The sequence below is a fragment of the Centroberyx gerrardi genome, chromosome 24, assembly GCF_048128805.1.
Source record: "Centroberyx gerrardi isolate f3 chromosome 24, fCenGer3.hap1.cur.20231027, whole genome shotgun sequence".
NCBI classification, from domain to species: Eukaryota; Metazoa; Chordata; class Actinopteri; order Beryciformes; family Berycidae; genus Centroberyx; species Centroberyx gerrardi.
Window position 1 is genome coordinate 15921551 of NC_136020.1, and position 27592 is coordinate 15949142.

The 27592-nt window shown below is 44.9% G+C and overlaps 1 protein-coding gene across 2 annotated transcripts; it reads left to right on the plus strand.

Annotated features, from left to right (window-relative positions):
• On the plus strand, positions 1 to 26000 carry kdm5a (lysine demethylase 5A). 2 transcript variants are annotated; one of them, XM_071924429.2, is made up of 29 exons: positions 1 to 1277; positions 2095 to 2172; positions 2565 to 2687; positions 2987 to 3157; positions 4093 to 4284; positions 5259 to 5337; positions 5497 to 5588; positions 5925 to 6092; positions 6623 to 6742; positions 7488 to 7646; positions 8625 to 8806; positions 10119 to 10281; positions 11274 to 11393; positions 12236 to 12430; positions 12798 to 12979; positions 13599 to 13723; positions 13880 to 14030; positions 14237 to 14357; positions 14626 to 14802; positions 15150 to 15328; positions 15663 to 15801; positions 16014 to 16193; positions 16723 to 17283; positions 17437 to 17595; positions 18022 to 18150; positions 18985 to 19132; positions 19438 to 19658; positions 20452 to 20925; positions 25043 to 26000. In XM_071924429.2, the coding sequence occupies exons 1-29, from the start codon at positions 1131 to 1133 to the stop codon at positions 25394 to 25396; spliced, it is 5289 nt and encodes a 1762-aa protein (XP_071780530.2). In that variant the 5' UTR covers positions 1 to 1130; the 3' UTR covers positions 25397 to 26000. The 2 variants fall into 2 exon arrangements, with proteins under 2 accessions (XP_071780530.2, XP_071780531.2); XM_071924430.2 differs by having other exon boundaries at positions 5934 to 6092.
• Positions 26001 to 27592: the final 1592 nt, after the last annotated feature.

The following is a 27592-nucleotide window of genomic DNA, read 5'->3' on the forward strand; positions in this document are numbered from 1 at the left end:
CCTTGCTAGTGCTAGCACATTGGCTAATACCTAGCTACTAGCGACGTTAAATCGTACGAAAAGTGGCAAGCTGGGGACGCGAAGCGAAAGGGCTGATGTGCGTTTTCATTTGATTTGTCGCCGAACAAACTACACGAGCCACAGCGGATTGTCCTGCTCAACCGACTTTCTCAGCTAACGTCAATGTTAGCTGCGCAACGACCAGCCCTAGCTAAGCTGATCTTAGCTAGCCAACTTAGCTAACGCTAGTTTGCCAACGTATTTTCCAAATGCTTCAATGAATGGGGTCGCTGCAGTGAGTGAACACATCAGTCAACAATTTACGCCTGCTACTATCAGCGTCTTTGCCACTACTAGCTTCCCTATACTGTTGTGGTCTTGCTGGTACTTATCAGGTGCTTTACTCGAAGAACTTGATGCAAAGACCGGAGTTGATTTGGGGAAGCTCGACGGGCTAACGTGATTAGCCACATAACGCTGGATAATCGTATCACAACTTTGTTTGAAATGCATCATGGTGAAATAATACACTACCCAGGCACTTAGTCACATTACACTGGGACCTACACAATGTTAGCTTGCACATAGCTAACATCGCAGCCAACGTTGGACAATCGAGTGCATTTTGTTTAGCAGGTTGTATTGACAAATATATTTGTACTTCAGTGAGCGTCAATGTGGCGAGCCTTCACTGGAGTGTGTTTATTCTGCGAAGGTGTCGTCTGTCCCCATTTTGAAGGGGAATGATGGCGTTTTGGACTGATCCTGCCCTCCGTCCCAGGTAGCTCTCAGCCCTGCGCAGGGGAGTGGTGGGGAGGACTCCCCGGCCTGGCCCGCAGTTTCCGGATGATGGCAAAGCCTTGGAAATTATTTGGAGCCCAGTTGTTTCCTTTACTTTCAACCGGGATTGTGATACGCCATCGCATCTAGAAGACCAAGAAATGGCCTTGTCACTGAAGTGATTTGTTATTTAAGAGGTTTGAAGGATCATGATGGACACAGAGGAAGTTCCCACAAGAGGAAAATGTGCAGTTATTGGAAGCTAATCATGGACTGATGAACTCAACTCAATACGTTTTTTAACAAATATTTTTTTTTTTTAAAGAGTATTTGACTGGTACAAGTCCAACATGTCTGGATTTGCTGAATTCGTCCCCCCACCTGAATGCCCAGTTTTTGAGCCGAGTTGGGAGGATTTCTCGGATCCATTAGGATTTATCAACAAGATCCGACCCATTGCAGAGAAAACGGGCATCTGCAAGATCCGACCCCCCGAGGTAAACTCAGTAGCATTTTAAGAACGTTGGATTGGAGTCTGCGTGGATTTGCCTGTTTGCTCCTGTTGTTATGTAGTGCAGGGTTATTTTGGGCCTACGTGAATTTTGCGTTAGGCAACGACATTACTAGTTGCCATTACACTAATAGAGGTCAAATTAGGCTTAATTTCTTCGCACTAAACGTATTTATTCTGCATTTGGATGAGATTGGTTTTACTTTATGGTGCAGGAAAAAGTATCTGGATTTGCAAAAGGCGGCATAAATTCAACATTTCCGGCTATCATTTCTTTGTTTTTGTTTTCTTCATAGCTACATCGAAACATGTTAGCTGTGAAGATGCGACATCAGGCCACACATAGGCCGGTCGCTCGTCTCAGACCTTACGCTCATATTTATCATGTTATATAGAAATGCAGTCAACAAATACAGTAAACATTTATTTTTCGGGCTAGGAGTGTTGGGGCGTGTGTCTGTGGCCAGTAGATGCCCATGTATTTGCCATTTTATGACCAGGCAGAATATGAGCCTTATCCACAATTACAGCCTGAAAGAGGCTCTGTTCATGCACAGTAGGGCCTGGCCAAAAATAGGACGAAAATTGGATATTGTAAATAAACTACACTTTTCAAACTAAATGAATAGTGACATTGTGTTGTAAATATTTGTTGCCCCTCATTAAGCCCGTTCTGCTCACATTCTCTCTTCTTGAGAAACAGTGATTTCAGTTCCAAGTTGCAGTGTTGTTGTTGCTGTCATTTCCTCATTGTTTATATTGCTGTGTGAATAGGTTGATATTTGTGTTTTCCTGTCTGTCAGGACTGGCAGCCTCCTTTTGCCTGTGATGTGCGCAACTTCCGCTTCACTCCTCGAGTACAAAGACTCAACGAACTTGAGGTGAGTTTGCCAAGTGTTAGAAAAAGTATCATGTCAGTAATTTTGCGTGAATGTGTGTCTCAAAAGTTTCTATTTTAAGAACAAGATAAACAGCCTAATTTTCAGATTACAACCATTACAATTGCATTCACTTTTGATTGGGTGTCATGGTCCCTTGGGTTATGAAACTTATTTGACACATGGCCATGTCAACTTTCCATGCATGTAAAAATCATAAGCGACACCAGCATCACAGTTATGAGGTTTTTACCTGACCAGAGCAGTACGGTCTTGGAGTTCAGTGCAGCCACTCAAACACAATCTTGCCTGAGGTATTAAATGTGTATAACAGCAGAACATTGTGCTTCTGCATTCAGACTTTGTCCTCTCTCCTCTTTCCCCCGACTCTGCAGGCCCTCACTCGGGTTAAACTCAACTTTCTGGATCAAATCGCCAAGTTCTGGGAGCTGCAGGGCTCCAAAATCCGATTCCCACATGTGGAGAGAAAGGTGCTGGACCTCTATCGGCTCAGCAAGGTAAAACAACATTTTGGATTATTTCTGTGTGCACTGTTTGTGTGTACACTGAATATAACATTGATTGAGTGGGTGAAGAGGGTTACATCTTTGTGTCTCATTACTGGATGCTTAGACAGGTGTGGAAAAAAAAAAAGTTTTGATTATTTCTTTGTTGAACTTGAAAAGTTTGGGATTGGGACAAAAATCTGGCGAATTAGGAGGGGGAGTATTTGCAGACCCACTGTCATTTCACACAAGCAATTTTGCACTCCTTGATGCATGTAAACATACTCATCATCAACACCTGTGTGTTTCAGATTGTATCGTCGGAGGGCGGCTTCGAGACGGTGTGTAAGGAGAAGACGTGGTCCAAGGTGTCCAGCCGGATGGGCTTCCCGCCCGGGAAAGGCACCGGCTCACTCCTGCGCTCCCACTATGAGAGGATCCTCTACCCCTACGAGCTCTTCCAGTCCGGAGCCACGCTAACTGTGAGTGGTGCTGACCCAACAAACAGACGGACACACTGACACAGTTTGACCACGCTACATATGGCTGCAAAATATCAATGAAGATATCAGAACTTTTGTCCTGAATATTGTGATTGTGATATGAGTATATGATTTGTGATATGGAATGCTTAAGATTGGCTCAGTGTGAATTAGACTAAAGAATTTCTGGTCGGGGGGCTGTTTACACCATGGAACGGGACAAAGATGAGGCGTCACTCACATGAAGACGAGGGATCAATCTCTGTCCGATTCTGTCATTCGAAAACATTTTCCTATTCATCCAGAATGGGAAAATGTTCACTGTCAACAGTCACAAAACAGACGTTCTGTCATTTTTTGCTTCATGGTACAGAAACTATAAGTTACATTTACATTACAAATGTATGTGAGTGACGTTATTACAAGGATAATTTAGGAATTTTGTATGGGACTTCTTTCACTTAATTTGTTATTGCATCCTTATGTACATTGCTTTTTGTATTTATTCCTCCAAACAAAATCGAGCTTGTAATCAGCGTTGAAATTGCCTAGTGTGACGTAGGCTCTACGAAGCTGAAGCTGTTGGCAATTCCACTAGACACAAGCACACAGACACATTCATGGGTTAGGTTTGGTTATGATTGGTTATGACTGAGGTTAAATTTGTTTGTGTACTGCCAAGCCACAATCTTGAGCTACAAGGATGTAGTTGTCTTGTAGCACAGATTTTGTGCCACTGAAACACTTTCGCAAAAGCCTAGCAGCCACCGAAAAGATCCTGTGGTTCTTTCTGCCCCTTTCGGTAGACTGTGGCTTTGCAAGCGCTCCATATGTCATCGTTATAAGATCACTGTTTCTCCATAGCCTAGAATAGACCGACCTCTAGACTTTTCACGAATCTAATTTCCTCTTACCCCGCTCCCCTCTCCCCTCAGGGCATCCAGCGGCTGTACGAGGAGGGAGACGATGGAGAAGAACTAGACGAGGGAGTAGGGGAGGAGGCGACGGAGGAAGAGGAGCAGGAGGAGGAGGAAGATAAGGAGAGAGACAGGGAGGGCCACGGTGATGTAACGCAGACCAAAGACCGACCCCTGCCCGAGAGACGCTCCCGGCGCCTCAGGTCTGAGGTAAAGGAAATTTTGGTTGAAAAAGTGAATCTCAGGCGAAAAACGACTCCAAGAAAGTTTTGTGGAAAAAGGTGTCAAAGTGGTAATAGTTGGATAGGCCAGGAAAGTTGCTTTTTAAGCCAAGCTGCTCTTATACATTTGTAATAAGCTGTCGTTACTTTTTTTCTTCACATAATGTCATAGATTAAATTGTAATGATTCTGTATTGATTTCTTTGTGCATTCTAACCCTGAATGGAAAGAAATGGCCAACCTACTTAACATTTTTAATTAAACCAAAACAACACTGACGATAGGCCCAATCTCGTGGTAGAAATAAGATAAATCTGTAAATGTGCATACAACACTGGATGTGACTACACATTCTGAATTCAGTTAACAGTGTGCTAAGTTTTGCATGTGAAACAATGCCTTGGTGTCCTTCCTGAATAAAACAACAATGAATTAAATCATTACACCCACAACACAATCTGTAATTAAGCCTATTATGCGTAGATCATAGAAGTACGCTCTCGGAGTAAAGTGAGTAAACGTTTTTGTAAATATCGTCTTTGATGACCTTACTGTTGTGCAAGTAGGTCGAAATTTCACCTTTGTGTGCCTAGTTTTTAATGTGCCCCAGTAAGCTAGCACTTTGGAGATGATGCTAACCTAATTTGCACGATCCACTGAACATGCAGTGTGATAATGCATTAACTTAAACTGTAGGAAACAAAATAAATACTGGGCATAAATACTGGATGCATGTTATTTAATCAAAGCGCTTATCTGACATAAAGGTAATTCATTCCTTTAACATCCACTCCTCTGCTCCAGCATGTCTTTCCCTGCCTGATCCCAGACTCCCAGCTGCGGCAGGCACGCTCCCCAGGGGTCGGTCTGATATTTGGCATTTTAGCAGGATCGGAGCGTTTCCTGGACATGTCCTCAGTGCGGTGTCACGATCTGCTGTTGTTGTCGCTGTTTTTTCTGTAGAGGGAAAACAAGGAGCCAAAAGGCTTGAAGATCTTTGGCACAAGCACCAAGATGGTGGGCTTGGAGATTGTACCAGCTGGTAAGGATTACTCCAGTTCTACCTGTATTTGTACACACAACAGATGGTGAGCAACAAATCACCAGTAGTCATCTGAGTTTGACAGCTCTGTCTCTAAATAAAAATGGACACCGCCGGGTTTCTCTTTTCTTACAATGGTACTTCACCCCTTCTAAATAGATGATGGATTCAACAAGAAGCAGCGTCACCTCAAGGCCCAGGCCTTTGCCATCAAAATGCGGCCGCGCAAGGAGACCCTGGAGGTCAACTTTGTGAGTACCAGTTCATTGTCTGGCTTGGGCATATTGCTATGAAATCACACAGGACAGGAAGCTCACTTCTTCTTCTCCTGGCCTCGGTAACCAATGGATCCCAGAATTCACAAGCCACTTTGACTATTTTATATATGTATTTCTTTAGAATAGCAGGCAAACAGCTATCATCATAGTTATTTTCTAAAGTGGCTGGTAGAGTAGACGATCTTAGTAGCCACAGACAGAATTTAGTAGCGTTTGAATTTTTCGGGATCTACTTTATTAATTCCTACCATGATAATTGTATCGTGTAACTCTGGACTTAACCATCCCTATGTATGTTCTGTGGTATTGATCCCCCAGATCGACCTCTACCTCTGCCTGATGTGCGGGCGGGGCGACGAGGAGGACCGCCTCCTGCTGTGTGACGGCTGTGACGACAGCTACCACACCTTCTGCCTCATCCCGCCCCTACAGGATGTGCCCAAGGGGGACTGGCGCTGCCCCAAGTGTGTTGCTGAGGTGAGACTAGAGTGCTATCTGACCAGTCTAACTGCAAGATCTTAGTAGTCCCAACACAATACTCTGAAAAGTCCTGAAGTGAAGTGTGAAAAATGAATTAGATAATTTCCAGGTCTTCAGAAGTTTGAAAACTTTCATGTAGATACAGGCCCACTGTCATTTCACATCGGGGTATTTTTATTGTTTATTAAAGATAATCTTCATCTTTGGAGTGATGTGGGCTTGTTTGTAGTCATATACCCCAGCTAATATCAGTACATAGAGATTATATTGAACACCAACCAAAACCATCACACTGTCAAGAAATTGATGTCTGGAAGAAGTATGGAATGATGAAATGGAAAATGTGTAGGAGCCCTGCTATAAGAATCTGTTGGAAGGTGCAAGTAGTTCATAAGTTATTTTGATTTTAGGAGTGATTCGATTCATTTCTTCCTCTTTCAGTTACAGAACTACCCTTTTTAGATACTTGAGGTAAATGTCTGTAGTCTACAAGCTAAGAATCTACTGTCCATCCCCCCCCCCCACAGGAGTGCAGTAAGCCAAGGGAGGCGTTTGGCTTTGAGCAGGCCGTGAGGGAGTACAGTCTCCAGAGCTTCGGAGAGATGGCCGACCACTTCAAGTCTGACTACTTCAACATGCCCGTCCATGTATGTAAAACGCAGTCACTGTGCTAGAATATGTAAACTGTTGAGTGGATGGCACTCTTTCGTCTTTGCTGTCACACTTCCTGCTCCTGCTGGTTTTCATCCTTGGCTCATGCTGTGCTCTTGCACCAACTCTCATGTTGCCTTAACTGTCCACTGTTGCATGGCAACAGAGTTCAGGTGGACTGCCCACACTGTCACATTGCAAGATATGTATATTTTCTACCCTCCAGTTATCCGGGAAAGGTTTGCTGAGCACACATGTCCCTTTTCAGAATTGCCCTGCTTCACGTGCACACACACACACACACACACACACACACACACACTTTTCTCATCTTCTACTGCTGGCCACTGAGTAAACTACTGAGCCGGTGTGGGGGTTTGAACTGGCAACCATCTGGTCACAAACCTGCTTCACAAACCTTCAGGCTGCTGCCACTTCCAACAAATTTCTCACTCAAGTTAAGAACAAAGTTTGCCATCCCAACACATTTTTAAGATCATAGTGGTTAAATATAGTTTTCTTTGAAAGAGTTCCACCGTGATCTTCTAAAATCATGTGGAATGGCAAAATCTGGTCAAAATCATACAATACTGTTTTGTTTTATTATTTATTGTCCTTAGGGAGTTTCCGTTTGCAAGGCCTGTACAGAAAATGGTGCACATCATAACTAACTAGGTCGAACTAGAAAAAAGAGATCAGGTTCCTGGTCCTCCATGGCTGAGCCTCTTCTCTCTCCCCCAGATGGTTCCCACAGAGCTGGTGGAGAAGGAGTTCTGGCGCCTGGTCAGCAGCATTGAGGAGGATGTGATTGTGGAGTATGGAGCCGACATCAGCTCCAAGGACGTGGGCAGCGGTTTTCCTGTCAGGGACGGCAAGAGGAGGCTACTGGGAGACGAGGAGGTGAGAAGACCTGTGTATATTTACATTAGCTGATTAGGTGTTTCGCTTATGCCTTTATGCAAAGTGACTTACAATGAGTCAGACACAGAACGCTTTTCCGCTCAACGATATTTTGACAGGGCGCATGACAGTTGATGGACACATATCAATTAAATTTGTCAAAGACACATCCATTGGAGAGTAGCATGCTGTAGTGTTCATGCAGTGCAGTCCAATCAGAAGACAATAATAAGAAGCAGAGTTGAACAGGCAGAGATGAGAATATGTGGTATCAGGTAGCAAGAGAGGAAGAAGCTATGCAATGGAAAACGTTGCAGCTGGATTATTCAGTGTTCAAGTTTGAATGCTTCAGTCACATAGGGTAAATAAACTTTGAAACATGGACCTAGTAATCTAAATAATTTCAGTTACAAGTTCAGTTATAATTTCAGTGTTGTTTTGCCTGTTTTTGTTACCCATTTCCCAGTTAGCTATAAAATTTATGGAAAATTTATGGAACAAAAAGACGGCCAAGGGAAGTGAGACAATTCTCTATCTAGTTTGGGTGAGGCGGGTTTTTGCCTATTCACATTATTAAAGATGCAAACTAAGTAGTATGACTACACTGACTACACTGCTTGTTTTGTAGAGAAGCACTTTTATTGGCCTTTATTGATAGGACAGTAGACATTGAGAGAAAAGACGGGCCGTATTCTTACCCGTGCCGCTGCGATTAGGACTTCCCTATAATGGTACACGCTCTACTGGTCCGCCGTGCCCCAGAGAAGCACTTTTAATGTAGGGGAAACTCTGTATTTTAATGGGGATTCCCTTGTGTCCTAGAAACGAGCCTGGAGACATTTCATTCATTAGCTTTCCATCTAACCCCGTCCCTAAAAGCTTTTTTCTTTTTGGAGCTGGCTACAGTTAGTAGAAACCTGACCTCTGCCATGAAGTGAATGAAAAGGATTTTTTTCTCTCATCTTACTCTATTCCTAGGAGTATGCCAACTCAGGCTGGAACCTGAACAACATGCCGGTGCTGGAGCAGTCGGTGCTCACCCACATCAACGTGGACATCTCGGGCATGAAAGTGCCCTGGCTCTACGTGGGCATGTGCTTCTCCTCCTTCTGCTGGCACATCGAGGACCACTGGAGCTACTCCATCAATTTCCTGCACTGGTGAGATTACAGGGACATGATTTATTATTAGCTGTGACCAGCAGCTCTATAGCTCGCTCTGTCAGTCGGTCGGTTGGTTGGTCCACAGAAATTTCCCCACCTTCTGGCGGCCACAGTTTTCGCCCTAGGAGGCTGAAATTTGGCATGGAGGTCAAGTGTGTGTGTGTGAAGGTGTGTGTTTGTGTTCATGCCAATTGGCTAAAAGGGGGCGTGGCAATGGGAGTGGCCTATCGCAAAAAGGCGCATAACTTCCAAATGGATTCACAGACTTGCACAAGATTTTGTGGAAAGGTTGGGCATGAGCCAAAGGACAGCTGATTAACTGTTCATGCCAATTGGCAAAAAGGGGGTGTGGTAGTGGGAGTGGCCTATAACAAAAAGGTGCATAACTGTGGCTGCCAAAGGGTGGGGAAATTTTTATGTATGTGGTCGCAGCTATTGCGAATTCACGCTTGTTTTATTGTAAATTAATTGATTGAAATTGTACGTAATTAGTTGTTTGTTAATATACTGTATTTATATAGATCTGTCTAGATCTGCCTCTCTCTCGGGATTTCTGTTTTTTTTACATAAAATTACTGTTCATTTCCTATAGTGATTATAAAGTTTTTGTGCATGTTGTCCTGGTTCTTCATTATATCTCTGACACATGCATGCTGGTGCAGAGTATAAAAATACACTCTATTACATACAAAATTATTGCTGTTGGTTTTTTTTTGTTGCAGCCCTGTAACCATCTATCATGTATAAGTCGTACAAGTTAGAGCATTGTTTTTTTTTATTTATTTTTTTTTTTTTAACCTTAATTTTACCAGGCAGGTTACTTAAGAACAAATTCTTATTTACATGGTTGCCAGCCTCTTGCGGGTGGAAAGTGGAGGGGATAAAATATGATGAAAACTTCATTTATGTTTAAGTCAATAGAGCTTATTTTTATGAGGGCTCTCGCACTCTTGAAATTTGATTTGAACATTTGAATATTGACGTGCGTATTCAGAGATGTTTATATTCCTATTGACATGTTCATTGATATCACTCTAGCACTTGGTTGACATTTCACTTACCCATTGATATTCCAGCAGCACTTCTCTATCATTCATAATCAGTGTATGCACACAACAATATCTACTCCATTTTCTTGGCAGGCTGTGGCCTTGCCCCTTGTCCTCCTCACTGTTGGTTGCATGAAGTGTTCCTGCTCATGAAATTTAAGCTTATTCTACTGTTACACTTGCTCTGGATAAGAGATTCCGCTAAACCTCAAATATAAAAGTATTTCACCTGCTCCTTCCTCTCCCTCTGTCTCCTCCAGGGGCGAGCCGAAGACGTGGTACGGAGTGCCGGCCTCGGCGGCAGAGCAGCTGGAGGCGGTGATGAAGAAGTTGGCTCCGGAGTTGTTCGACTCGCAGCCCGACCTCCTGCACCAGCTGGTCACCATCATGAACCCCAACGTCCTCATGGAGCACGGAGTCCCTGTACGTAGACTGGGCCTGGGTGTTTTTGTCGAGCCGTTGTTGGCCTTTTATTAAATATCGGATATCAGCCAGTCATTTCGTCCACCGCTGATGTGATGGAGGTTCCCCCATGACCACAGCTACTAGGATTGTGCGATCCCCAGCATTTTCACATCGTCACATCGCCCAATCAAACATTTCTGATAGCCGATGACATCGGGAGCAGCAGGGAGCCCGAGGGACCTCTTCCCTCAGTAAGGCCTGAGGGAGTAGTAGCTAAAGTTTTGGAATAGTGCCAATAATCATGATTTCTTCTTAACAATAGTTGTTGTATCCCAAACTACAGTGATTTCACATAAGCACACACACACTTAAGTGCTGTTTTGTCACTGCTAAAATATTTATAAAACGGGGAGACTTCTGGCCTTGTAGGAGGAGGCTGCCTGACAGGCCTGAGCGAGAGAGCAAACACCCCTCGGGCGCAGGACTGGTCTGTCCGCAGACCGGTCCTAACTCACTAATGCAAGTTTCATCCTCCATTTTCAGATGAACATTTTTCACCTATAACTGCGCTTATAAACACAGACTTAACTAGCCTTGCCACACTTTTTACTGACTGAAAACAAGTAGAGAATTGAGGAGAACGCTGCCTCTTTGGAACGGTGTGTGTGAGTTGTTGGGCTCTGTGTGTGTGTGTGTGTGTGTGTGTGTGTGTGTTTGTGTGTGTGTTGTTTTGGCTGATAGCTACATTGTAAAAGCAAAATGTTATTTTTAAAATATTGTACTGATGGGGAAAAAACCCTCAACATCACCACTTGGAAAAGTCACATCGCCCCTGACAGCCCATCATCAATGGCCGATGACATCATACATCGGCACAACCCTAACAGCTGCATAAAACAGTTTTATTTTGCCCTTGCTCCCTCTTTGTATGAGTTGGTGCTTTCTTTCATGTGTAATTTCCATGTTATTTAATAGCGTCACGTACGGTGTGTGTGTGTTTTTCCATCCAGGTGTACAGGACCAATCAGTGTGCGGGAGAGTTTGTGGTGACCTTCCCCAGAGCCTACCACAGCGGCTTCAACCAGGGCTACAACTTCGCGGAGGCCGTCAACTTCTGCACCGCCGACTGGGTGAGGGCAAAACATCATTCTTTTTCTGTTTTATGCATTTCACACGGAAGCAGGAGGCACCCAAATAAAACCAATGAAAGATCAGCTGAGGTGGAAAAGGGCATGAAAACTCGAAATGACTGGAAAAATAGACGGAACTTTAGAAAATGAATTAACTGTGTCTGCTTTGAACAGGCAGAATAAACATGTTTCGGCTATGCAGACCTCCTCAGCACCCGGTCATAGTGACTGTTGAATAAAGGCACATTTCATTGAGTTGTTTAGAGTGCTGGCTATTTTAACTGTTTATGCTTGTGTTATTTATGTGGTAAAGAAGTTTCTTTTTCCTTGTGGATTCTAGGCTTTCCATTCCATTACTCCATTTATTTCAAAGGAAGATATCCCGTTTTCCTGCTTTCCCCTGCTATTTTCTGCTTTTTGCGTTGTCCCAAGAAGGCACTTAATTTGTATCCTGTCACTGAAGATTAAAGTCCCCATGAAATGACCTCCCATTACTTTTACTCCCTGTAAAACAGAGTATCTTTAATGGTGACCTCATGCTGCACCAGTAGGCGTAAATATAAATTCCAACCACTGAAACAACACAGATTTTTTAACATTCCCACCTCTCCCATCAAATAAAGCCCTTCTCTCCCTGACTGATATTCCATTGGTTTAGGCTTTGAATGATCCCTCACTGCGTTATGTCCCGCCTCAGGACAGGAAATCCGTCAAATCAAGAAAGTGAAGATGCCGTTTCATGGGGTCTTTAAATTGAATCGAACCTCACCACTCAGGATGAACCTTTCTTATGTTCTTTCTCTAAATTTGTCTGTCCATCCTTCATTCGTGCCCTTCCTCAGTTACCTATGGGCCGTCAGTGCGTGGCCCACTACCGCCGCCTCCACCGCTACTGCGTCTTCTCCCACGAGGAGCTGCTGTGCAAGATGGCCGCCGATCCAGAGAGCCTGGACGTGGAGCTGGCTGCTGCCGTCTTCAAGGAGATGGGCGAGACGATGGAGGAGGAGACGCGCCTCAGACAAGCCGTCCAAGAAATGGTGAGAGGAAGTTCTTTTTTTTTTTTTTTTTATCATTTCATGTTTAAAGATACCAGTGATCAGAAGAAATACCTTTTAGTTCAGCTTTGACATTCATGGATCACACATGGATTTAGCCTCACCTTGGACTACAAAACTTCTAGAGATATCCATTGAAAGATACATGTTAGTTTTTGACACGTTGTAATCTGTCTTTTAACCTGACTGTGACCTGTAATCTAATATACCTATCCTATACACATCCTTTACTAGTACTTAATCTTTCAAATCCCTTTCAAATGGCAAGCCACATATATTTCACAGTATGTGTAGATGTTATGGCATGAAAGAAATTAGTTATTCATCAGTTCTTCTTCCTTACCTACAGGGGGTGCTGTCCTCGGAGCAGGAAGTGTTTGAGTTGGTCCCCGACGACGAGCGCCAGTGTCACAAGTGTAAGACGACCTGTTTCCTGTCTGCACTCACCTGTTCCTGCAGCCCTGACCGGCTGGTCTGTCTCCACCACGCAGCGGATCTCTGTGACTGTCCGCTGGGCAACAAGTGTCTCCGGTGAGAAGCCTTGTTTTTGGGCACTGTCCATAATTCTTTTAGAATATGGTGCTTTCACTGGTAGGCCGCTGTATTATGAGTGAACTTTCCACTTGGGTTGCATTAAAGTACATCTAATCCAACAAAGTGCATCTAATTCACTCTGATTTTCACATTTTTAACAGCAGAATGGCTTGATGGTCATTAAAGATAGTCTGATCATATCAAACGGATTTGTTTTGCTCTTCCATAAAATGGGAAGCATTTCTAAATGGGTCTCTGCAACTTAAGCTCATAATGTGGCATAGACCCGTCTGCTGTAATGCATAGCCTATGTGAAACCAGTGTAACCCATGATAGATGCAGATCTTGGCGTCGAGCGTTCTGGCTACAAGTATCAAAATGCTGTATTACTTACGTAAAGGTACCTTTTATTTATTTTTATCTATTTTTTGTTACTTCCTTCTTTAGATGTAATCCCCCTTTTTTGACACAAATGCTCTCATTTGTACCAAATAAAAATCATCCCAAACTTACCAGTTTCTCCTGATGCTCTGCATTCACTTGATCACACCTCTGTACATATCTCAGGTCAACATAAACCGTATTCTGATGTAGATCTTTCCATGGTATGTTCCAGGTACCGCTATGATCTGGAGGAGTTCCCGTCCATGCTGTACGGGGTCAAGACACGGGCTCAGTCCTACGACACCTGGGCCAAGAGGGTCACCGAGGCCTTGGCTGCAGACCAGAAGAACAAGAAAGGCAGGCGATGATTACTATTTATGTAACACTTTAGCAACAATACAAAATATTTAAACTATGTACATCAACTTTGCTGGTTTGGTTCTGTGGTGGTGTATTGCTGAGATTCCTGCGATTCTCTCCTTCATTGTTGCTCTGTGTGTGTCTCTCTCACAGACCTGATTGAGCTGAAGGTTTTGCTGGAGGATGCCGAGGACAGGAAGTATCCGGAGAACACTCTGTTCCGGCGCCTCAGGGAGATGGTCAAAGAGGCCGAGACCTGCTCCTCTGTAGCCCAGCTGCTGCTCAGCCGCAAGCAGAGGCACAGGTCAGTGGACATGGATACACACATTCAAATGAATCCAATTGAAAAGCAATGTACTGATTGATCACACACACAAACGAGCAGGCACAATCAATCAATTGCCCACCCAGCGTAGACACACCCCTGAAAACATTTGTTCGTCAATATTCTGACTGCTCGGGTTCAAAGGTGAACTAAATCCCCAGTGTTTTTCCCTGTGCGTTTTCCAGCAGCCGACTGCGTTCGGAGAGCAGCCGGAGCCGTAACAAGCTGACGGTGGACGAGCTCAAGGCCTTCGTGGAGCAGCTCTTCAGGCTGCCATGCATCATCAGCCAGGCCCGACAAGTCAAGGTCAGTCCCCTCTAATACCTGCATGCTCACCCGGTCACCCAGATATTTAGCTGTCAAACCAAGTCTTGGGTGTAATAATTTCAAGCCTGATGCAGTTCATGGCAGTGACCTGTCGATTCTAATTTATTTTTCTTTCTCTCCACCCTCTTCATTTCTCTCTCCCCCTCTCCCTCCATCTATATTGATAAACGACTTCTTCCACCGCACCCCTTCCTCCCTCTTCTCTTCCTCCCCCTCTCTTTCTCGCTGTTCTCTCCCGTGTCTCCAGGAGTTACTGGAGAATGTGGAGGACTTCCATGAGCGAGCCCAGGTGGCGCTGGCAGACGAGATGCCGGACTCCTCCAAGCTGCAGGCCCTGTTGGACCTGGGCAGCGGTCTGGACGTGGAGCTGCCTGAGCTGCCCCGACTCAAACAGGAGCTCCAGCAGGCCCGCTGGCTCGACGAGGTGGGACCCTACTAGACTTTGCAGTCAGTGTGTGTGTTTGTGGTTTGGTGAGTTGTTGTAGTTGTGGCCTCTTGTAACAACTCCCCGGGGTTTGAGCCTCACACTGTTATCCTGGTGATGGGGTGATTTTGATTCTGAGACCCAATTTTTTTTGTTTTTGCAGAGCTATAAGGCTACATGAGTTGTTATTGTTTTTACATATTTCTAGCTGTGGAGGACCACAGCTGAATGAATGTAAAGAGGAAATAGAGGAATTGAGATGATGATTACCAAAGGGATCGCACAGTACAGAAAGTTTCAAGTAGTGTTTTAAGAAATGTGACTATTCCGTCCTCGTCACATCCAAGGTGCGCGTCACCCTGGCCGAGCCCCACCGCGTCACCCTGGAGCTGATGAAGAGGCTGATAGACTCTGGGGTGGGCCTGGCCCCCCACCACGCTGTGGAGAAGGCCATGGCCGAACTGCAGGAGATCCTCACTGTCTCAGAGAGATGGGAGGACAAGGCCCGCGCCTGCCTGCAGGCCAGGTGAGGTTACACACATACACACATGAAATCACACAGAGCAGATAGGGATGTTTACACCACCTTACAGTGCAAAAATCCCAAATATAGAGAACAGGCCTCAAATGGCTAACAAAATATGAAAGAATGGAAGGAAAAGCTTACTTGCATTTCAAAGGAACAGATGTGAAAAAGATCAATAAATATGGTTCATCATTGAAGGAACCGCATTAGACACTGTAGTCTTTTATATCCAACACATTTCAACCTCAACAGGTGCTACTGCCTAAAGAGAAGATGAAAGTCTTTATTAATTGAATCCTTCTGTATCATCCCATTCCTGTCTGTCCCCCTCCAGGCCTCGCCACAGCATGGTGACCTTGGAGAGCATTGTGTTGGAGGCCAGGAACATCCCAGCCTACCTACCCAACGTCCTGGCCCTCAGAGAGGCCCTGCACAAGGCCAAGGAGTGGACCGCCAAGGTGGAGGCCATCCAGGTACTGACTACAGTTGTATGTGTGTAAGAGCATAAAGCAATCAGTATGCACATTGCGAATACAGCAAGGTGGCTTAGTGGTTAAGGAGGCCTTCTAACCAGAATAACCAGACTCTGAACCTGTACCTGCTCCCTCATTGTACATTGCTCTGGATAAGGTCATCAGCTAAAATGTCTCTAACGACTCTCCCTCTGTGTTTCCATCCCACACAGAATGGCAGTAGCTACGCTTATCTGGAGCAGCTGGAGAGCCTGCTGGCCCGGGGTCGCTCCATCCCCGTCCGGCTAGACCCGCTGGCCCAGGTGGAGTCTCAGGTGGCCTCGGCCCGAGCCTGGAGGGAGAGGACCGCCCGCACCTTCCTCAAGAAGAACTCCACGTATACACTGCTCCAGGTGGGACTTCATGTCTAGACTGTCAAGTAGTTGGAGGTGATTTGATGCTGTGCAAATTTTTCTGTTTCCAGTGCAGACTTTATTGTCTTGTGAGGGGAAATTTGATTTGCAGACCGGGTTTAAAATAAACACACAAAATGAAAAAGCCCAAAAACACACATAACAAATAGCCACTACATACAGTATACCATATGGACAAACATCAGTTGGTAAGACCAGACAGACAGCGACAAGGAGTCAGTGGCTCGCTAGAGTGCAATAAAAGACTGTTCATCAGTGAAAATTCAAACTTCTTGTATAGGCCTAAGACGCTCCATCTTGTACAAATTATGTAATCTAATTGCAGTGGACTCCCTCGATCACACATGGTCTCTAGACCACTGGTTTCAAGCAAGGTCGGGTGATTCAGTCATGTACAGACGGGGCAGATTAATACTTGCCTGGAGGCAGGATGAATATTTTTGACTTTTCATATCCTTTTTTATAATCTGTATTGTAACCTGTAATGTGTGCTGTGTCTCTCCCTCAGGTTCTCAGTCCACGCGTCGACATCGGGGTCTACGGCAACAGCAAGAGCAAGCGGAAGCGCGTCAAGGAGCTCCTGGAGAAGGAGAGGGGAGGCTTCGACCCCGACACCCTGAGCGACCTGGACGAGAGCCTGGAGGAGGTGCGAGAGCCCGCCACCGTCGTGGCGGCCTTCAAAGCCAAGGAGCAGAAAGAGGTGGAGGCCATCCACTCGCTCCGTGCCGCCAACTTAGCCAAGATGGCCATGGCCGACCGCATTGAGGAGGTCAAGTTCTGCCTGTGTCGCAAGACGGCCAGCGGCTTCATGCTGCAGTGCGAGCTGTGTAAAGACTGGTTCCACGGAGCCTGCGTGCCGCTGCCGAAGACGGGCTCTCAGAAGAAGGTGGGCGTGGGCTGGCAGAGCAACAGCAAAGATTCCAAGTTCCTGTGTCCGCTGTGCCAGCGCTCGAGGCGGCCGAGACTAGAGACCATCCTGTCGCTGCTGGTGTCGCTGCAGAAGCTGCCGGTGCGTCTGCCAGAAGGAGAGGCCCTCCAGTGTCTGACAGAGAGAGCCATGGGCTGGCAGGTACGCATGGATATAATATTAATCATTATGACGCCTCAAATCATCTTTAGACACCCAAAAGTATAAAAAGGCTTCTAGGTTCAGCACTTCTCTTGATTTTCATGGTTTGCTTTTGATGTATTCAACCTTCCACCGGTCTGTCTGTCTTACCAGGACCGAGCGCGGCAGGCCCTGGCCACTGAGGAGCTTTCTTCAGCCCTGGCCAAGCTGTCTGTGCTGAGCCAGCGCATGGTAGAGCAGGCTGCTAGGGAGAAAACCGAGAAGATCATCAACGCAGAGCTACAGAAAGCTGCCGCCAACCCTGACCTGCAGGTACTATGGACCACCATCTTTAATGATCTTATGCTGTTCCTTGTTATTCTAAGACTGAATAGCATTAGTAAGAACTTGGGAATCAAAGACTGGAAGACTCAGCTGGCTTTGAGTTATTGGTTTTTGTCTTGTAAAAGTTTGACAACGTTACAATGGGACCTTTGTAAGAGCACTTTATTATCCATGAGATTCAGTGTCAGCTGATATGATATATAGAATTGTGTTGTAATTGTATTTTTTTTGGGAGGTGGACTGAGCAAAAAAGCCAGGAGATTAATTTTTATTCTGTGTATATTTTTCTAGCAATGGGCCCAGTTTTACAACAGTTACGAGGCCAGACTGGAGCTAAATAAATGTTAAGGAAACACTGAATGTGTGTGCTTGTGTGTGTGTGTGTGTGTGTGTGTGTGTGTGTCTCCTCCTCAGGGTCACATCCAGACGTTCCAGCAGTCAGGTTTCAGCAGGGCTACATCGCCTCGGCAGTCGTTGGACTACGACGACGAGGAGACGGACTCAGACGAGGACATCAGGGAGACGTATGGCTACGACATGAAGGTACGTGAGACAAAGGTCTGATTTAAATTGGTGATGCAGTTCAAGCCCCTTGTCAGCATGCATGCATGCTGCTGAAGTGTCTTTGAGCTAGCTGCAGGGGCGCTGTAGCTCACCCTTGGCTTTGAGAATTTATACATTCAAGGGGTTTGGTGGTATAGTTCAGACATTGTGTGCATGTTTGAGATGGCCAAAAAGAGGAGAAAAGGGAGAGAAGGTGAACATTTCTCAAAACCACTAAAGTTACTTAATGATTGAATGATCGATTTTATTTGCCTGTCTTAAAAACTGACCATAATGTTCCATAAACTACCCCTTATGTAAACTATCCATATGCAACAAGTTGCATTATGGTTCATGAAAGTCTACTGTGCAAGCATACTGTAATTTCTTCCTCTTGGCCAGTAACATTCACTTGTTGCTGGCTGCACCATGTGGCCAGTAAAGTTGAGCTCTGCTGTAAGAGAATAATAGATTGATAGATTGATTTGTTTTATTTCAAATATGGAAAAGAGGACTGAAATGAAATGAAGTGCATGCACAATGAGATCTTCTCCCCATAAAACATTAATGGTCACGGCTATTTTACAAAAAGCAGAGGTTGACTTTACCTGATAAAAAAAAAAAAAAGATATTTTTTTCCCTGCCATGGCGCTATAACATAGCCTTTCTTACTGAAATGAACCATAATGCAATACTACAGTGTTCTCTGTCCCACCTCAACTTCACACAGACATACGTTGAGTCAAGATATCATGATTAAAAGAAAGATTTTTTTCAAGAACAACTGGAATTAATCTGTGTTGTCATGTGTCTGTGTGTGTCTTTTTTTCCCAGGACCCAGGTGAGGTGAAGCCCTACCTGTTCTGTGATGAGGAGATCCCCGTTAAGTCCGAGGAGGTGGTCAGTCACATGTGGCCGGCCGCCACGCCGTCCTTCTGCGCCGAGCACGCCTACTCCTCCGCCTCCAAGTCCTGCGTCCAGAGTAAGACCTCACACACTATTCTTGTCCACTTATACACTTTTACCATCTCTCTCTTTTCTCCTCCTTTGTTGAGTCAGTTGAATTTGTTGACGCCTATGCTAGCTATTATCCCTTGATCTTTATTATGCTGTGTCATCTGACCATCCCAGCACAAATTATTCAGGAATGGAATTTGCATCTTCAACTCTTATGAGAGATTACAATTATTTTCTTTTTTTTTGTCCTTTTTTGCATTCCTGATCTCATTCCCAGTCATTACATTTGTCACCTGTCTTTCTCTAAATATTTAAATATTGATATTTCAGACCTAGGCACCCCCAGGAAGCAGCCCAGGAAGACCCCCCTGGTCCCTCGCAGCCTGGAACCCCCGGTGCTTGAGCTGTCCCCCCAGGCCAAGGCCCAGCTGGAGGAGCTGATGATGGTGGGGGACCTGCTGGAGGTGTCCCTGGATGAGACCCAGCACATCTGGAGGATCCTGCAGGCCACGCACCCCCCCTCCGAGGAGAGATTCCTGCAGGTCATGGAGGTAGGGAGGCCGTCCATTACGCAACCCGATCGCGCAGCTGGACCCCGTAGCAAATGTTGGGACAGCGACTGAATGTTGGGTTTGGGTTTGAATAAGTCGTTCTAGTTGACTCCGGTGACAGAGGCAGGTCAAACAGGAGAAAACACACCTGTGAGGTATTAGATCATCCCCAGCTCTTCCAAACCATGTGTTTTTTAGATTGGCGGTCAGCCAAATGTAAACATAAATTTTGTGTTTTTAGTCTGTCATGATCTACGTTATGTTGACGTATTATGTAGACTGTCAAATGGTCAGAACTGATAACTTTGCAGTGTTAACAGGCATAAAGAGAGATTGATAGCATCACTAGCCAGTTAGCTGTACCTGGTCCAGTCAAGTTTATTTGTCTAGTCTTTAATCACTGTTACAGTCTCAAAGGGCTTCACAATGCCCACATTATGAAAACAGTCAATGAAAACCCGCTAAACCCTCAACTGTGGACAAGGGGAAAACCGAAATCTGTGTATTTTTGTTTAATATACACTTGTCTAATCTGGAATATGCTGTAAGGGTGGCAGGGTGGCCTAGTATTCCGAGAGACCGTCCTGTAACTAGAATATCCCAAGTTCAGTCCTCACAACAGCCAATGTTATATCCATCGACAGCCATTTGTCCTCGAGAAGCTGCTCACTCACTGTAAGTTGCTCTGGACAAGAGTGTCAACTAAATGCCCAAATTGTTTTTAATACTCTTCCTTATTTTCTTTCCTCCCTCTCTCTCATTCCCTCTCCCTCTTGCCCTCCTGCCCCCCCAGCCTGATGACTCTCTAATGGAGAAGCCTCTGAAGATCAAGCTGAAGGACTCGGAGAAGAAGAGGAAGAGGAAGTTGGAGCGAGCCGAGCACCACCACATGCTGATGGCCGCCGCCGCCGCCGGTGGGGCCGCGGGGATGGGAGACATTCGACCGGCCAAGTCCAAAGAACTGAAGAGGGTCGGCCTGGAGCTGGGCCTGGGGGGCAAACCCAAGAAGAAGAAGCTCAAACTCAACCTGGACAAGAGCCGTGAGATGAAGCAGCTGGCCAAAAGGCTGGCCAAGGAGGAGAAGGAGAGGAAGAGGAAGGAGAAGGCGGCAGCCAAGGCAGAGGCCATCAGGGAGGGGCTGGAGAAGAGGAAGGAGAAGAAGATTCTGGACATCCCCTCCAAGTACGACTGGTCCGGGGCCGAGGACTCCAACGATGAGAACGCCGTGTGTGCAGCCAAGAACTGCCAGAGACCCTGCAAGGACAAGGTGAGGACTTGGCTGTAGGCCTCCACAATATCAACAAAAAATTATATTGTGATTCTTTTGATGAATATTGCGATTGTGAAATTAATTGCGATATGTGGGCACAGCTTTTTTCCCCCAAATACAATTTTGATATTAAGCACTTTAGACTTAAAAATTAGACTTGACTTCATTTGTTTTATTTAAATAGAATTATTTTCACAAACTTTGAACTTGATTTGTAGACAAAGGGAATCTGCACAACATAAAATATTGCTTATAGCACCTTGCAATTGGGAAACTGTAGCAGTCAATATTGCAATTTTGGCTGTTTTTCAATTAATATTTCAGCCCTACTTGACCATGGTCAAAGCTGTCATGTCCATTTCTGTTTTAATTGAGGACAATTATATCCAAAATTTGATTTCCAGAAATTAGGATAAATGGATTCTGGTCATCTATTTCTGGATAGTAAAGACTTTTTACTTGTGAAGTAGAAACACACTACATAAGATTATATTGTAGTTTTTTTTTTAAATATTTGGCGTATGAACATGAACATAAGGCAACTCATTTTTTCAAAATGGACATACAGTGTTTTGAATAAAAGCCTTAATATGTATGTGAGGGTTTATATTCACAAGGACAGATACAGGCTCAGTGATGTGTTGCAAGCAACTGTGAGTTATCTTTCATAGCATTTAGCTAATAATAACTAGTGTTCAATACCTGTAATTGGAGCAGTTTGGTACAGATATACATGGGGTTTAAGTCAGCAGGGGGTGTAGTGAGTAGGGAGAACCGGAGGGTCAGGGTTCAAGCTCCCATGACAGCAAGCATCTGCCCTACTGAAGTGTCTTTGAGCAAGACTGAATCCCTACCAGCAGTTGATGACTGTAGCCCCCCTCAGGGTGCCTCCCCAACTAACCTGCCACCCACATGAGCCTTTCCTGGATAAGAGGCGATAATGGGGATATAATGTCTGGCTCAATGTCTGATTGCAGGCCATAATGAGCCTTTGCCTTTGCCAGCAGAGGGCAGGATTATGTTCTGCAGCTTCACCCTCAACACTTGCTGGAGAGGTCAAGGATAGCACGTCTTCATTAAATGGATGTAAAAAAAAAAGATAGAGTAGACTGTCATCCGAAGGAGCTAGAGATGGTAAAATGACACCAGTGCTGTGTTTTAGCTAGTTGAATTTTTTCAGTAGGCATGTGTCACACTTCATTTGTAGCTTCCCATGATAATGCTGTGTTCTCCTCCTCCTACTCCTCTAAAACTGGGGATCGCTCTGATACTTTGCCATCAGCCAACTCCTTTGGCTGCGGCTGGTAATGTTGTCTACTCTACTCGCCACTTGGCAGGTAGCCAACCATCGTTTGGAGGTGCTATTCTAAATTAAAAATCTAGCTGGCTGGTAAAATAGTGGTAAGTAGCTGGTTAATTATGGGATATACCAGTCACTGTGGCAGTTCACTCCCAGACTAGTGGAAAAAACAGGAAATATGCAGGTTGACCATTGGTGTGAAAGGGTCAACCTGGGCAAGTTGACTCTGCAGAATGACCCGGGTCAAACTGTGCTCCGCCTTGTTTGAAACTTCAGTGCTTAACCCTTGTTGCACGCTCTTCCGGCACTACTACAAGGTGCACTATACATTAGTTAGTGTTAAGAAAGTTGAGACGTTGCATTGGCGACAACAGAGAAGCTGATGATACCTACTGTAACATAAATATAATCAACTTTGAGTTCACAGAACAATTTCTGGAGCCTCATGTCACCTGCCAACACTGAATATCAGCACATATGCTTTTGAAGTGACAGCAGATAGAGAAGTGATGATTAAGGAAGCACACTTGCGTACGCGGGTCTGTCCCAGATCGGATGTGAATGGTAGCGACACGGGACGTTTCCCTGTACGAAGCTTGGTATGAATTTTCTCCTACATGGGAGGGACCCAGATCAGCATATAGTAATATTCAAAGCCTTTACTGTTCAGTAGAAATAACAGATCAAAATGGTGTTCTGAATCGCCTGATACATAAAGTTTACTGCTCAAAATCTGCATCAAGGGAAAAAAAGTGTTGTTGTTGCACCCCTAGCCGTAATGGAGCTGATTCCAATGATCATTGAAAGCCCATAGTCCCACATAGAGGCCTGTGTTGTCAAGAGGTTGTGCTGCAGCAGAAGAGACATGACAGGTGACCCATAGATGATTGATAGACACAGCTACGGTTTAGTCATTAACACAGGTCAAAGGTGGTCTTTGACCTTTGACCTGTCTTTGACCTAGTGGCTGCGCACCCTTTTAAAACTCAATCTTCTATGTTTTACACGTTTCAAAATATGATTTCAAACTTTATATATATCAAAACTGGGATACTGGAGTAGGGCCTGTCGGAGGTTCAGATGTCTCGCATCAAGCAGATGAAAATACATTGATTTGATGCTCATCCATACTAGTCCGCTGTGTGCTCATGATCCATATATCATGCATCAGAGCTCGTCGTCTTGTACTTTTGTGTTAGCAGTAGCAAGTTCTTAAAAACATAAATTCTCTTAATGCTCATTCCTCAGTTGCTTTGTATTTAATTAAAGTAAGAGAGCATAAAAACAACAACATGTCTCTGCTCACATGATTTTAGGCTGCGGATAGATTTTTACTTACATTTTTTATTATTTCTCCTGTTTTCACTCTCTTGCACCGTCATAGTAATGCGTATTAATTTGTTCGTCATAGAAAGTCATACTGGCTTCATCTGGATTGTGCAGAGCCCTGATGTGGTTCCATTCTGAATTGTGAAATCCCCTGGCACATACAGTAACATATTAGTTGCACCTCGCAGCTGGTTGTTGGGCTCGGTGCCATGCTGCGTAAGGAGGGAGCACCATGATGTCTTCAGACTAACCTGTCACTCAGACAGCTCTTGACCTCCTCAGTATCTTCCTGCCACATTGAGAGAAAGAAGCGCCAAGTTCCGGTTTATATTCTCATCACAGAAAGTTGCAATCCAGGCCTTGGAGTGCAAAATACCTGGGCCTCTCCCTGTGAGTGACACAGAGCTTTTTCTTTGCTGAGTACAGAGTTAATAACGAACACTTTTTGAAATGAACATCATGGAACTTTATTGAATATCAACAGCTGATAACAGCACTGGAACACCTTAAAGAGAGTTACACATAACATATTAACAGGGCTGGCCGATGTGGCCCTTTTTGGAGACGGCACTGTGAGTTAACCAGTGGCCAGTCTCCTTCCCCGACATATCCGCCGGGCAGCCAATGAGAGCCGTGGAACTGGTAGGCTTGCAACAATGTGGGTGGAGTACAGATGGTGAAATGATGAAAAATGCACACTGACTTATTATCACAATCCCCTTGTGTCATTGTTGTTTTTAACATGGAATATGCCATTTGAAAGATGCTTTCATATAAAGCACCCTATGACACTGTGAGCAGACCTGCCGATATGTATGCATTTTGCACAACAGCTCTGCAAAGTACACTGATACGAGCTGCTACTATAAAATATACCAAAAGAGACTTGTGGTTTTTTTTTTGTTTAAGCCTGTCAGAAAAAATTATAGCCAAGGCATGAAGCTGGGTTGATTAACAATTGTGTGATGTCTGTGAGACATTATTTGTCTGCTCCTCCCTCCTCACATCCAGTCCTCCTTTCACTCTGTGTCATTGGCTGGTTTTTCCCAATGCTGAGCTTGAACTCCTGTGCTAAGGTAAATGTGAGATGTGGAAAGCCAAGATTTTTAAGTTAACATATGAAAAAAAACATAACACGGTCTGATCCGTTAAGTGCTTAATCAATGACAAGTCATAGTAGTTAGCATAACGTTAGTTTGTGTGATGATGTCTACAGTCACTATACACTGAATGTACAAAATATTAGTAAGTAATTACTTAATACTTCAAAACTTAATCCAAGGTTGGCAAGTCTGCATGAGTGCATAATTAGTCTGGGTGGAACTGATCCTCTTAGCGATGTAGTTTTTCAGAAAGTTAAGTTTTATTACTGTTTTCCTGACTTCAGCGTTGCCCTGATCATGTTTAATCCTCACTCACGTGTCTGCGTTTGTGTTTGTGTGTGTGTGTGTGTGTGTGTGTGTGCGCATGTGCCTGCCTCCCTAGGTGGACTGGGTGCAGTGCGACGGCGGCTGCGACGAGTGGTTCCACCAGGTGTGCGTGGGCGTGTCGTGCGAAATGGCGGAGAACGAGGACTACATCTGCCTGGACTGCTCTCGCAAGGCCGCCGGGGGGAGCGCGGGAGGCGGGGGGATGGCGGCGGAGGTCAAGGTGGAGGAGGTGGCAGAGGAGAACATCGTGGTGCTGGCGGCGTCGATGTGTGGCGGGGGTGTGCCGGGTCTTCCCTCGGTGTTGCACGTGGCTCCAGCGCCGCATGCGTCCTCCGTCCCTCACCTAAACCCAGTAACTTCACACCACCAGCAGCAGCAGCAGCAGCAGGAGCCTCAGCAGGGCAGCTAGCAGCTAAGAAAGGCCTAGGACTGAGAATGAACACACACAGGCATACGACTGTACCTCACGCAATGAACATAACACAAACCCCCAGTATCCGCACACTGGATATCTCCAGGATAGCGTTTAACCTCTCAACCCCGGGAGACTGGAGAGCGTCTAACTGAGGGAAAGATTCCCGCTTTACGGATGAGCTTGGCAGAGGAGGGACGAACCAGAGGCACTTCTGCAAAACGCCTGGATTACACAGCACATGAAAAAAGATGATTTACAGTAGGAGAGCAGAGGGGGAGAGCAACGTCCTGCCTCCACAGACTAAAACAAAATGATTTTCACCGTGTGGCTCCAGGATGTTTCGTGGGCCCATACGCCACAGAGCAGGCATGTTCTCTCTCCCCTCTGCGTGATGTGACTGTTGAGGATTTTACTGTTACCGCTGCACAGCCGAGACTTAGTGCTTCTCCTGAGTTTTAGGTCTAGAAACATCAACCAGCTACTTCCCGGTCCTCCTCTTACAATAACAAGTCATTGGTACATTTGCAGCCAGACACACACCCACTCACCCCAGCTGTTGTATTCAGTGCAAATAGGCAAATAAACAAATATGTTTCCAGTTGTGTCACTCTTTTTACTCGGCCCATCCTAGGTTTACAGGCCATGTTGAACCGCTCCCCGTCTGCCCGGCCCTTCAGACAGTAACATCTCAATATGTAGGACTCAAGACTAGGAAAAACAAATGGTTGTAATGTAGTGGAATTATTTATAATGTATATAGGTTTTAAGCAATTAAACAAATGGATTGTGGCTTTTTTTGTTTTCTCACCTTTAATAAACTATTCCTAGTCAAATGAGTTAGAATTATGTGATTTTTTTTTTTCTTTCGTATTCAATGAATTGATTAATGTTTGATTGCTGAAATGGTGTCACAGTGTAAATGTCAATGCCTCACCCTCTGGATTGTCTTAACTCTTTTAGGGTCATTTTATGCCTATCTATCTATCAATCTATCTATCTATCTATCCTGACATCATCACGGCTAATAATTTCCAAACCTCACCATTGATCGCAACAACAGTGGGACGCTGACCCAGCTGGCTTGAAACGGCCCGCTCAGCAGTTCAGAAACAGAACTGTATCAATAATCATAGCTCGCTCAGCCTGTTGTAATTAATGGATAAAACCGGGGTGTTTATTTTATAGATTTTTCAAGCCGTTCTGTCTGGGTTATTGAGAGGTTGATTGATTTTCAAGTTGCAAGTTAAGCTTCGCATTTCCTGTGTTACTCATTACTTCCATTAGGAGAGAGACATGGTAGCAAGCTGGGGATTTCTGGCATGTGGATTCAAATGGTTTTTAATCCATTTTACCAGCTCAATACCAGAGTGTGAATGTCCCCCGCCCCCATTATCAGGAGTCCTTGTCTTTTTGCACAAAATATACACATTCATTAACAACAGAGGGCCTTGTTTTCTTTCAGACATTTTCCAAAAAGCATTTATATTTTAACGCAGTCTTTCCCATCACACTCACTATACGTCATATACCTCACTGTTTACGGGAAACAACAGCAATAATTTGAGAGGATTCACGGATTGACTTTCTGTTGAATCTCTCTAGGAGAAAGTCGGCTGTATGCATAGTTTAATATAGGAATGTGTTGGCAATATACGGAGCATCACTCAACAATTGATACCCACTGGGATTCACATTAAATAAAATATTGCCGCAGGAATTGGAAGATGCTCTTTGGCAATGTGGGTTTTCAATGGAATCCAAAAAACGTATATATATATTTTTTTTGTTTCACTTGATATCCGTTATTCAATCTGCTGTGCTGCCTACAGGAGGGGGGTGGGGGGTGGGTTTGGGTGTGGGGGGTTAGCGGCGATGACCACTTTAACGCAGCCGAGTCAAATCCGGTGTGAACTGACCTCAGCTGCTTTGCCTCCATCTGAGCCACTCACCTCTGTCACTGTGCTGACAGGGAGAGCCAGGCAGGAGCATGCAGTCACAAGGGCACAAGGGGGTGGGAGGGAGGGGGGCAGGGGGGGTATCACGGATCCTGACTGTATCATTAACAAAGAGGAACTGTAATACCGATTGTGTAATTTCTGCCCTTGTAGCATTGGTTTGCACATGCCATGACATCTTTGGCACCTGCTGCTTGTTGTGTCTGCTCTCTCCTCTTCATCCACTGTGGAATTT

Bases quoted from the DNA above. Each gene is read 5' to 3' on its own strand.
- kdm5a (XM_071924429.2), top strand. From the start codon at position 1,131: ATGTCTGGATTTGCTGAATTCGTCCCCCCACCTGAATGCCCAGTTTTT. The intron at 2,688-2,986 runs GTAAAACAACAT...TGTGTGTTTCAG, and splicing joins ACCTCTATCGGCTCAGCAAG to ATTGTATCGTCGGAGGGCGG. The intron at 17,596-18,021 runs GTACTATGGACC...TCTCCTCCTCAG, and splicing joins CCGCCAACCCTGACCTGCAG to GGTCACATCCAGACGTTCCA.